This window comes from Zalophus californianus, chromosome 8, assembly GCF_009762305.2.
Source record: "Zalophus californianus isolate mZalCal1 chromosome 8, mZalCal1.pri.v2, whole genome shotgun sequence".
Classification (NCBI taxonomy): domain Eukaryota; kingdom Metazoa; phylum Chordata; class Mammalia; order Carnivora; family Otariidae; genus Zalophus; species Zalophus californianus.
In genome coordinates this window covers 22163756-22176011 of record NC_045602.1, presented here as the reverse complement: position 1 = coordinate 22176011, position 12256 = coordinate 22163756, and the positions used below count along the sequence as shown (strand labels likewise).

At 53.6% G+C, this 12256-nt stretch overlaps 1 protein-coding gene across 5 annotated transcripts in view; it reads right to left on the bottom strand.

Moving 5' to 3' along the window:
* Positions 1-271: 271 nt before the first annotated feature.
* MAPRE3 (microtubule associated protein RP/EB family member 3) overlaps positions 272-12256 on the bottom strand; it is a 53901-nt gene continuing 41916 nt past the window's right edge. The window contains exons 1-7 of one of the 5 annotated variants that reach the window (XM_027623475.2): positions 12120-12239; positions 4813-4940; positions 4040-4185; positions 3213-3414; positions 1760-1914; positions 1481-1633; positions 272-1239 (exon numbers count right to left, since the gene is read on the bottom strand). In XM_027623475.2, coding sequence (XP_027479276.1) covers positions 1171-1239; positions 1481-1633; positions 1760-1914; positions 3213-3414; positions 4040-4185; positions 4813-4933 — 846 coding nt within the window. In that variant the 5' untranslated portion in view covers positions 4934-4940; positions 12120-12239 and the 3' untranslated portion in view covers positions 272-1170. Of the gene's footprint in view, positions 1240-1480; positions 1634-1759; positions 1915-3212; positions 3415-4039; positions 4186-4812; positions 4941-11974; positions 12240-12256 lie in introns of those variants that run through there. The other 4 variants (XM_027623474.2, XM_027623477.2, XM_027623473.2 and 1 more) reach the window with 4 other exon arrangements.

Sequence of the window (12256 nt, the reverse complement as noted above, 5' to 3'; positions counted from 1 at the left end):
TGTCACAGCCACGGCCCCACACTTTGTTCCTCCACAGGGATTGCGGGTCGCGGCCTCCATGTCTTCCTTCCCTTAGAGCCTCGGGACCAGAGTTGAGAGATGGGGACGAGGTCAGAGCTGGGCTCTGAGGCCAAGCACCCATGGCAGTTGCTAGGCCTGACAGAGGGTGGTAGTGGGGCTGGGCGCCAACCACCTCTGGAAGAGGGGAGTGCTCAGGAAGAGCGAAGCACTGAGACCCAGGCTGTGGCCCCGGTGAGGGAGACAGGGCATGGACTTTTACCACACAAGTTTATTTAAATAAAAGTGAACACATATGCAGGCTGGGTGGCCCGAGGAGGTGGAGGTTGGGGAAGAGGGCACACGGGAGGCAGACGAACAGGAGGATCCAAGCAGAGTCTGTGTGGTATGAACCAAGCTGCGGGAGGAGTGGCTGGGGGCCTCGGGGCAGTGCTGGGCTTCAGTGCTGGGGGCCGGGGGCTGAGGGTCGGGGAGCCTGGTGCCAGGAGGTCATTTGCATCCCTCACATGCTCCCCTCCCTCTCCCTGACCACCGGGGCCTAAGTTACCCCCCCTCAGTCCCCTTATCCCTCTCCTGACATCAGCCTTCCCCTCAACTACTGGGAAGCCAAAAGACAAAATAAATAAGAACGGGTGAGTCCTGCCATAGCTCCCAGCAACAGGGAAGGGAAGCCAAGCCAGGCACACTGCCCTGGAGCCCCGTGCTGTCAGCCCTGGGAAAAGAACAGGTAAAGTGCAAGGAAAAATCCAGTAAGTAAAAATATACCAATGACTTTGTCAAATATACAGCTGCTGGCTGTCAGGGGAGCAGGCAGCTGGCTGGAGTGGGGGGGGCAGCGGCATCCCCTCCCCCCCCCCCCCCCCCCCGGGGAGGTGTTGGCCGACACAGCGTAGAGACAACGGAAATAAATAGGGATACGGAGGGGTGGACAGAGGCCCCGCCCGCTGGGCCGGTGGCGGCAGGACGGGGCCTCCGCCTGCCCCCCTGCCCCATCCCCGCGAGCCCCGCTCCTCGCCTGACTCCCCAGTGCTGGGGCCCTGATATGAAGCACCCGGCCGGCCGGCAGGCTGTAAGGAAAGGATTATAATGTGGGGTGGGAGCAGGGTAGGGAGGCACGGGAAGCCGTGCAGTCAGCCAGGGCTCGAGCCGCCCTCAGTACTCGTCCTGGTCTTCCTGTTGGTGTTCCTCAATCTCATCGTCCTCAGGGGGTGCAAATCCTTCCTGGAGGGTGGGAAAGGAGAGGGAAGTGGTGAGCCAGGCAGGCGGGGCCGAGGGGGAGACGGTTGCCCGGGGCTCCAGAGAAAGGACCGAGTTCTGGTCCCCCTTCCCCTGCTAATCTCTATGTGGGCTTGGGCTCTGACGTCAGTGGGCTCTCCTCAGCCCTCGGGTGCCACCCCTTGTGGTCTCCACGGGGCGATCCGTGAGCGGACCTGGGATGGGAGCGGGCGCCGGCAGAGCTCACCTCAGTGGCGTAGAGAATGCCAATGATGCCCGAGATGACAGGGCTGTTCTCACTTTCGTGTTCCTGGCAGATGAGCTCGATGTCTCGAAGTTTGCTGAAGTAGAAGTCGCGCTCCTTCTCCAGCCCATCCACGGTCAGCTTCAAATCCAATAGCTGGTCCGGGACAAGGTGGTGCTCAGGCCAGAAATCCCTGCCTCAGACTCCCCTTCCCGTCCTGACACCCCAAGGGCCTGGCTTTTGTCGAGGGCTCTCTCAGCGACCCTCGCCCACCCTACTCACCTGCTGGTTGAGTTCAAGAATCTGGGCATCAGTCTCATGGCCGCCATTCCGGGCTGATGGGGGATTCTTCCGGAGGATGCAGGGTGGGGCCACATTGCTCAGCCGACCAGAGGTCTGCATATTTTTGGGGCCTGTGGGGGACGTCCTCTGTGGAACTGCCCAGGGAAGAGAAGTCAGATGGGGCCACGTGAGCCCACAGCTCACGTGGTATGAGATGGCCTGGTGTGACAGTTGCGGGGGGCAGGCCCATGCGAAAGGCAGGCAGTCTTGCCCTCCCCTCTTCTCCCACTCAGGAGGGCCATCTACGTCTAGGCCTCAAGCCATGGCCACACTGACACCACAGCAGCTGGGCAGCTCTTTGGCAAGCCTGGGACAGCAGGGACTTCAGGGAAGTAAAGGAGGTATGAGGTGTCGGGAGGGAGGAGAGCTGGCCTGAGGGAGAGGTGAGGGGAACTGGGAAGGCGAATTTGGGAAGTGGGGCCGGGAGGGTTGGGCCTTTTGTCCTGGCAGCCAGAGTCTGAGGAAGAGCAGCTGGTGCAGGGTCTCGAATCTGGCACTTGCTGGGTCTTTCCTACCAGAAGCCCCACCCTCCCTGTGGGTGACCTCAGAGTCTCAGGGCCCCTACTCCTCCCAGGCTCCCTGCCTCAGGATGGGCTCTGTGCTGTCTGCTGGGTCTGCCTCAGGGCCCCCAGCTCCTCCCCCGCAGGCCGGACATGCTGTGGCCACTTGTCTTCTAGCTACGGCCGCTCCCTGGTCACAGCTGGCTGCTTCTAACGCAAAGCAAGCGGGTGAATGGGGGCAGGCCCAGGCGGGGCAGCAGCGCGAACGAGGAGCGGCTCTGCTATGACGGGTTCAGATGCTGGGGCTGCTCCTCTCTCTTCCTCTCCCCAACCCTCTCGTCCCCCCAAAGGCCCTACTGCTCCTCTCCCTTCTCTAGAACCCAGACAAAGCCTCCTTTCAAAAGATTCTTCTCTTGAGGACTTCGGGCTATGGGCCCTTGGAGTCAGGGAAGACGTGATCCCCACGGGGGAAGCTTGGCAAACTCCTGTCCCTGGGCGTCCAGTGGGCAGGGGGCAAGAAGGGAGCGTGCTGCCGGCACCAGGCTCCTGGCCTGGATGGACCTGGACAGACGAACCATGCCACATGCTGGCCCGTCATCTCAAGGCCAACAAGTTAGCTCATGCTACCGAAGCAAGTGCCTTGGGCCTCCCACCGCCCCTGCCCCCACAGCTGATGCCAGTGGCTCTCCACCTGTGGCAATCTTTGCGGGCCCTGTCCTCCCTCCTGTGACTCCCCCTGGTCTAGGCGGGCAGCAGGCGGCGTCATCTGAACTCCGTGATAACAGTCTCCTCTAGGCTGGCAGGGCCGGGCCGGTGGCCCAGGGGGCGCTCGTGGCTGTGGAGCCCTGCCGGCCCGGCCCCCCACACTCCCTCCCCCAGCTCGGGCACGTTACCTGCTGTGCCAATGAGTTTCTTGGATTTGTTGAAGATCTGATCACCTGGGTTAGGAGGTGGCGCTACGTCCTGGCCCTGCCGCGCCAGCAGAGGGTTGTAATCCTTTCCGTCATAGTTTGCGTCAAAGAATTTCTTAAACCACTGAATAAACTCAAAATTATCTTGGAATTTTCCTTTCACTAATTTCTCTACGGGAATTATCTGAAATAGACCACACAAGCAGAGAACTTTAGCCGCCTGCTGCTGTAGGGCTGCCTTCCTCTGTGAGAGGCCCACTGCTCTCAGGAAAGCCAGTCCCTGGGCTGCAGCATCCTCCACCTTCTCCACAACCGGCGGGGGGGGGGGGAGGGGGGGGGGAGGCTCCTGTGGCCCCAGAGCAGACAGGCAGGCTGGGGCCCGGCCCCCGATCCGGACACAGCCCCTCCTCCAGGCACAGGAGGCACCCTTGGTACTGCCTGCCATGTGCATGTGGGGTGGGGGCTGCTGGAACCAGGGGCTGCAGGCCACTGAGGCAGGAGAATGAACCCAGAGACTTTTCTTAGCCCGACAGAGAAGGAACTTAAAAGGAGCGGTAGACTGAGCCTAGTTGCTGAGATGGATTGGGTCCAGAGAGAAGGAAGGGGCAGGAATGTCATCAGGATGGGATGTCAAGCGTGGGGTTTTCCACCATGCCTTGAGCTGGGGGAACATTCCCTCTGGAAAGTAGGGTGGAGAGAGGCGCCAGGGCTGGAATGACCCCAGCAGCCCCTGCCGCCCCAGCTGGCGGGCCATCTTCTTCCCCAGGGTCATACAGCTCCTCAGGGCCCCCCGGAGCACAGGCACCTACTTTGTCAACACCCATCTTCTTGAAAGCTGCTTGCAGCACCTTGAAGTTGTGGATGTATTCATGCTCTAGTTTGGCCTGGAACTTCACCTTCCTCAAGTGCACACAGCCAGGGAAGAGCATGTCCATGAACTGGCAGTAGGCTGCCCCTGTGGAGAAGCGTAGTTGCTTGAGGGGCTCGGGCCGCTCCCCTGCCTGGGCTCCTCGCTTCCCCTTCCCCAGGCCCCCTGCTGGCCACTGCCCCAAACTACCCAGCCTCTTCTTGTCCCGGCTTTCTAGGAATGAGAGCAGTTATTCCAGACCCATGCGGTCACGTACCAGCACCATACCAAACACTGCATATACAGCACTCCATCCTACCAGCGGCCCTAGTGTGATAGGGCATGGGATCGCCGTCTTATGGATGGGAAAACAGACCTAGTGGATTTGCCCAGGGTTGCACTGCAAGAAGAGCCGAGATTTGGGCCCCGAGGGGCTAGTCCGGACCTCAGGCTATTACCCTCTGGCTTCACTGCCTGTCCTAGCTCTTGATACTCCACCGCCCCGCCCGCCCTGCAGCCCTTCCCTGAGCCTCTCCTGCTCTTCACTTTTAACTCTTGCCATTCCACGAGACCCTTACTTCCATCACCTCCAAACACTCTGACTAGTTTAGGGCTCTGCAGCTCTCCTCCTTACTCCTGATTACAAACTACATTGTCTCCTGTGTCGGTCCTGCCTCCCACCTTCTGGCCCCTGCCCTCCAGCAGGGCCCACTCTCCCCATTCCCAGGGTCCTACCTGAACAGAGCTGTTCTATCTTGGTATAATTGAGGTGCAGGGAGTCATTGACCCATGCAAGCATATCATGGCGACTCAGATTTTCACTGGTCACGGATGTGGAGTACACATTGACGGCCATACCCCAGCTGCAAAGAAAGAAGACAGGCAAGGTCAGCACCCGGGGTCCTCGTGCGGTTCTTTAACTGTAAGGAGAGAAAGAGCCAGATAATCACTGGGGAAGTAGAAAGCATCTTCCTCTAGACCAGCCTTGCAGTTGTCCCTCCTGGAAAACCCTTCAGCCATTTCCTGAGTGTCTACTACATGCCAGATGTGTGCTCAGGAAGTGGTGACGCAGTAAGATGTGCTCTCTGCCTTCAAGGAGTTTATAGACAGGCACATCTTTCTAGAAGGGAGTGACGGCAGAAAAAGCAGCACACATAAAGTTCAGAGGTGGCACAAAGGTAGGAGTGATCTCTTCTGCTTGACAAGGTCAGCGAAGGCTTCAGAGCAGAGATGCTGGAGTCTGAGAGAGCCAGGAATTTTCCAAACATACAAGGGAAGGGTTAGAAGGTACCGCAGGCCCAAGGACTAGCAAGAACAAAGGCGTGGCTTATGCTGGGACTCTGAGTTGTTCAGCAGGCCTGGGGAGCAGGTTTTTGTGTTGGGGTGTGGTACAGTGAGGTTGGCAGGGACAGACTGCAAAGGGCTTTGTTTAACACGAGGAGTCTGAACTTTCTGTTCAGACAACAGGAAGCCATTCAAGGATTTTAAGCAGGCAGTAAGCTGACCAGATTTGTGTTTTAGAAAGCTGACTAACCTTTGCCTCTCCTTTGACTTCAAACCCCGTATTTCTGTGGCATGTGGCCTGCTGGCTGACCCACAGGCACCTACATTCTGCTTATCTAGAACCTCCCCTCAATACATGCTTCTGCTCTTGTATTCATTATCCCAGTGAACGTCACCACCACTCACTCCATCACGCACGTTAGAAACCTGAGGGTTATCCACCATAGCCCTCTCCCCCTCACCCTCATAGCCAATCAGTCATCAAGTCCTGCAGCTCTGCGGTCTTCTCAGCTCTCCTGCTGCCTTGGGGGTTATGCATGTGCGCTCTCTGGCCAAGGCCAGCAGTCGCCTCCTAAAGGCCACCCAGCCTCCAGTCTCTCCCCTAGCAGTCCCCGACTCCGTTGCAATCAGAATCTCTGTAAAAGCAGCCTGAACCACAGCGCTATCCACAGCAGTCATGAACGAGACACCCATTGGCTGAGTTTGCCTTGCAGAACTGTTCAGCCCTCGCGGTGCTGGAAACATTTTTGAATTAGTGCCCAATAGTTTAATGTTGGGACATTTCACACAAACGACTTGAGGTTTCTGGCTTCTTTGGCAACCCTGGGCAATGGTGGGAGCTGGGCAGAGGCACCCCGTTCTGGCCAGTGGGCATGAGCCCCTCCTTCTCCCCACCCCCCCCCCCCGCCGGGAGGCCAGTGTCAGCTGCTGTTTATCACTGACTTGCACTGTTAAGAGGGAAATATATCTCGTAACTAGGTCTTTATCAGAAGCGGAGAAACAGAAAATAGACAAAAGCACAGCGTATTTTGAGAACTGGGAGAGTGCTTACTTCCGGAGTGAAGAATATTTCTCTAGGTTTAATACACAAAGTGTCTCTGTGAAGGAAAACTATGCCAGACCACGCCCCTGCCCCCTGTAGGCACCTGCCCTTATCATGGGACCCTCCCCACCACATATCGTACTCCTAAATGGGCCCCACCTCTCCCTCTGCTCCCTGAGCTGGGAGCCACCAGCAGCTGCCTACTTACCCTGTCTGGAATGCTGCCCCCCACCCCAAAGTCCACTCATTCTCTGCTCCCATGGTTCTCAAACTGCGGTCCCTGGAGCAGCAGGGGTGCTGGATGGGCTTCAGTTTGCTAGAAATTCCCCCTCTTGAGTCCCACCCCAGACCTACTGAGTCAGAATCTGCACCTGACCAAGATGCCCAGAGAGTCTGTGGGTGCAAATTGGAGAAGCTGCTTTAGAGAGGAGGCTCAGTTGGCATCCACTAGGCTGTGCTCCCTTGTGCCCCCCCACCCCATATATACATAATGGAACCTCATTAGATGCACATTTAAATTCACTGATGTTTTTGAGAAAAATCGAGAGAGAAACCCTCTTGTTTTGTCCTTCATGGCCCAGGGGAAGGGAGGCCAGGCAGGCCAAAAAAGCCAACAGAAACAAAAATTAATGTCTTGGGAGCTTCTAAGGACTCAGAAGCTAGGAATTCCAGAGATTTCCGAGGGTAATTTTGACTGCACTTGCGTCTCCTCTTACACGATGGTTTTTTTTTTTTTTTAAAGATTTTATTTATTTATTTGACAGAGAGAGACATTGCCAGAGAGGGAACACAAGCAGGGGGAGTGGGAGAGGGCAGGCCTCCTGCAGAGCGGGGAGCCCGATGTGGGGCTAGATCCCAGGACCCTGGGATCACGACCCAAGCCGAAGGCAGATGCTTAGCGGCTGAGCCACCCAGGCGCCCCTTACGTGATGGTTTTGAGCCCAGTGCCCTGTATTCTGACCCTTGTTCTAACCACAGGGCTTGTTTAAATGCCTGCCCCCTTGTCTGTAAGAGCCTTGAAGCCGGGAGTGGGGTTTCCAGGCCTGTCACGGACAAGGTATTCAGCAAATTCGTTGAATGATTGTGTGATGCCTCCTCATGGCCTCTCCTCTTTCTGATCATCTTTCATCACCTTCTGGCCTGGCCCCCTCCCCCCACTCAACCTTAGGCTGGGATGTTGGCATCATGTCCTCCAGGACACTGACCTCCAGGTCTCTGACCCCTGTGCATGGAGACCTGCCCTGCCCCTTTCTGTTCCTATAGTACCATGAGCATGCTCAGTCACAGCAGGGCAGCTCTCTTGAAATCACTTGTTTGTCTGTCCCCTTCACCGAAATGTAAGCTCCTCAATGGCCAGGCTATGTTCCATTCAGTTGTGGGTTCCAGACCGATTCTCCATGAACAATAACTGCAGAGACTGGATTTAGGAGAGTGCTTCTGAGTTTCTAGGAAACTCACCTAAAGTGACATCAGAAAGCTAGTGGGAATGGATGGACACCAAAGTTGACAAAGAGGCAGAATGGGTAGGGTCGAGGAAAGTGCACTTTATTTTGATGAGTATTTAGTTAGGGACTGTGAGAAATAAGAAAGATTTGCCCCAGTCATTAGGGAGTTTATAGTCTTACTGGGAAGACAAACACAAAGAAGAATATAACCAAATGCCCCCTAAGTGTGGTGAAACAGTAGGTGTGACAGGACGTCAGAAAGGAGAGCATGTAGGGTGAGAGAGAAATGGGCTTGGATGGCCCCCATAGGAGTGGTCAGACCCTGCGAGGCCTCCAGGGGGCTTGCAGAGCCCTGCTGATCCCAGTGCAGAGGGGACAAGCTATTCTGGATACTGGCCTTCCATGAGCTCGGGGGATTATTTCTCCCCGAGTCCTCTGGGGCAGGGTGATTCAGGGGACTGGATGGGCTGTGGCTCTGCACTCTGCTAGGCCTCACAGGGTCTGGGCTGGTCAGGACAGGTTCTGGGAGGTAAAGGGGGGTGTTAGGTTGGCCCTGCGAGTTCCTAAGCCAGGTTAAGGATTTTTTTGTTGTTGTTGTTTAGTGTATATGAGTTTTAAGGGCTGATTACTGAATAAAAGCAGAGGCATTGGTCTGGGTCAAAATTAGTGCTCCAGGTTTTGACTGAAATCATTTGAGCTTCAAGGGTCTTCCAGCCTGAAGGCAGGCTTCTTGGGGTTCCACGGGACTGAACAGGAGATGGTTCACATTCTTTACTAGAAGAGCAAATCAGATTTTCCTGCAGAGATTTTCTAGTAGGCCAGAGTAAAGCCCAAGTGCATATATGTGTGTATAACTATATATATGTATTATATACAACTATATTATATACTATATTATGTATATAACTATATATAATATAGTACATAAGCAACTTATTCGTATATATTTATATATAATATATAACATATGTAGTATATTATATACAGTTGACCCTTGAACAATATGGGATTAGGGGAACTGATTCCCTGCACAGTTGAAAATCTGTGTATAAGTTTTGACTCCCTCAAAAACTTAACTAATAGTCTACTGTTGACCAAAAGCCTTACTGATGATATACACAGTTGATCAACACATATTTTGTATGTTATATGTATTATATACTGTATTCTTACAATAAAGTAAGCTAGAGAAAAGAAAATGTTATTAAGAAAATCATAAGGAAGAGAAAATACATTTATAGTACCATACTGTATTTCTGGAAAAAAATCTACATATAGGTGGACCCGTGCAGTTCAAACCTGTGTTGTTCAAGAGTCAACCGTATAGGGGCGCCTGAGTGGCTCAGTCATTAGGCGTCTGCCTTGGGCTCGGGTCATGGTCCCAGGGTCCTGGGATCCAGCCCCGCATCGGGCTCCCCGCTCGGCGGGAGGCCTGCTTCTCCCTCTCCCACTCCCCCTGCCTGTGTTCCCTCTCTCGCTGTGTCTCTCTCTGTCAAATAAATAAATAAATAAATAATCTTTAAAAAAATAAAAAGAGTCAACTGTATATAGTGACACACATACACACACATATCTATACACACGTCCACTCCAGGTGGTTCTGGCGCACAACCAGGTGCTAGAACACTGTCCTCGTCTGATGCAGGTGCATACCTGGGGCTGACAGGCCTGCACTGCAGGAGCATAGGCTGGGATGTTGGCATGTTTTGCTACCTCCCTGGGGGGAAAGTGTTAGCCATCTTCCTCCTTGATGCAGAGGAAAAATTTCAGTTTTCCTTCCAGAATACAACGAAAGACCTTGTTATCAGAGCTCCAAGAGTCACCAAGAGCTACACAGGTACTTGAAAAAGCCAAAGTCTTCTGGGCCAGAAATTCCCAGTTCTGTCTGTGCCTTATGATGGGAGGGCATTTTCCACACCTTTCATCAGTCTGAATCCAGGGTCCCCAAAGTGGCAACAGGGCATGTAAGAAGGAAGTTGGAAAAAAAAATGTCTCATTTCAGGGCCAACAATCACGTTGTTACCTCCTATGGGGCTTTTGGGAAAGTGGGTGGGGGCAGGGTGGAGTGGGGTGGGAGGCTGATACTAAGAACAGAGCCATTAGCCCCACTCAGGACTGGCTACTCTCTGCCTTGGTCCCGGGGGGGGGGGGTCCATTTTAGCTCAGGAGGACTCACCTAAGGCACCCAGGGGTCTCTGCAAAGATTTTCTGTCACACTTGCTAGAAGGTCACAAAGAAACAGCCTCCTAGTTCCCTTATCTCTCATCCTGATAGGGAGGGCAGGATTTCATTTTCCTTTCCTAGATTTGGCCCTGTAAATACAACTAAATTATGGCCAGCAGGTGGCACCCAGGTCCTGAGCAAAGCCTCCTCTAAACATTTTCCCCCATCCCCAAATCCTCCTCTCCCTAGCTCAATTTAGAAAAAGAAAGCCCCAACTTTGATCTGGTCCCCCAAAGAGGAATCCTGGTTCTGTCAAAAGCTCGTGGTATCAGGGCACAGGGGTGGTCGATGGAGTGCTTTGTTCTGCCCCGGATGTCCTCTAAGAACTGGACCAGCTGGAGTGGCCTGGAACATTGGGTCTAAGATTGTGGACTGAACTACACCAACCTCCCTATGCCTCAAAGCTACACATTAAACTCATCAACTGGTCCCACTTCTGATGACTTTTTGTATTGGGTGTTAACTCAGACCTAGACTTGAACTGGACCGGATTCTGGGGGCAAAGATATATAAAGCGTTTACCCAATCATCTGGCTCTGTGTGGTCCAATTGTCTCCAATTATTGCAGAGAAACGGTCTGAGAAAACTCTTTAAGTTAACACACCTGTTACCAAGGGTTGCTTTCCCTCTTCTGAGAGAATGGTAGGCAACCACACCAGGGGTCAGGCTCTGTTCCAAAAGCTAACATAGCAGGTCTTCCCTGTCCCTTTGTTTCTACCATCATCTTTGGCATATGGTGACTATCAAGGGAAACGGCCCCTGATTGGGTTGTGGTGTGTCACCGGCTGAGTCAGCTGGAAACCCCATTCTAGGATCAGACTGAGAATGTGGCCTTGGGAAAAGCCTGTTCTTCAGGACCTTGACTCTGGCTACCAGGTCTGGAGTCATGGGAAAGACAAGTTGAGGAGGTTTAATCTGGTGATTTTGCTAAATCATTTCCTATGCTAGGACCATAAGGTTCAGGGTGCATTTACTGGCGGTGGGAAAGGCGGTTATAGCTCTCATCAGGAGACGTGAAGCTGCTGGCCATTCAGTGGTCTAAGGCCTTGGAAGCGGTCAAGACTAAATCGCAATCTCCCATGGTCAGAAGAGTTTCTAGAAACCATCCAATTCCTTCCCAGATACCTAGGACGACATTAGCTCTAGGTATTTATATTCCTAAATCATCAATAAGTCTGTATAACTCTGAAAGCTCACATTGCGATATTTAATAACGGCATCACGAGCCTAAATCTGATTTTGGCTTTTTGTTTTCAAGTCTTCAGTGGGGATCCATCTTCCACAAATGCGTCTTGAAGAGAATTCAGGGGTCCCCAGTTCTTTGGTCCCTAGGAGAACTCCCTGCAGTTCCCAGGACTCTACCCTCTGTCTAGCACAGCTAGGAAAGACCAGGTCCTTCAGTTCTGCAGTGGGTAGTGGGCAGGCCTTCAGCAGGCTCCAAAAAGGTGTCGCTTTAAGAATACTGATCTCTAGGCAGATCACTTGGATTCAAATCCTGGCTCTAACATTTCCTAGCAGTTTGGCTTTGGGCCTCAGTTTCCTCATATATAAGAAGGGGGCAGTTCCCACTTCACAGAGCCTTTATGAGGATTAAGTGAACCACATATACCGAGCACTGAGCAGAGCCTAGCACATAGTACATTTTCAGTAAGTGTTATCAACGTCACTGGGGCAGACAGTGAGAATCCAAGGGCCCCTGTTTGAGAAGGCAGGTGCCCAACACATATCCAGCTTCAGGTCTCCGAGCCCATGGAAGGCCAGTCCAGGAGGGAGACAGACTACAGAACTCTGCCCTTTCTGCCTGGGGTCAGCCATCTGGGCTTCCTGAAGCTGGGCCTCTGACCACAATCCCTCCCCAACTCCAGATTTTCCCAACTATTGGGCTTTGTAGATGCAACCCTACCGGCCAGGAGAACTGGAACAGGCGCTGTGGGATCAGAGGATGACTCTGAGGAGTCTGCCAAAATGTTTCCCGCTCCTGATGTAGGGCTATGCCCATTGTCACTGGGCTAACCCTTGCTGCCCAGGCCCAGGGGGGCTGAAGTCACCTGTTTGGAAAATCTGCAAAATCGCTACCCCTTTTGCCCTTGGGTCACACATCCAGGTTATTCTGGGGTTGCATGGAGGCAATATGTGCAGGCAGGCATAAAGGGTTTTGTGGGGCTGGAGGGGCCCTGCCGGCGGG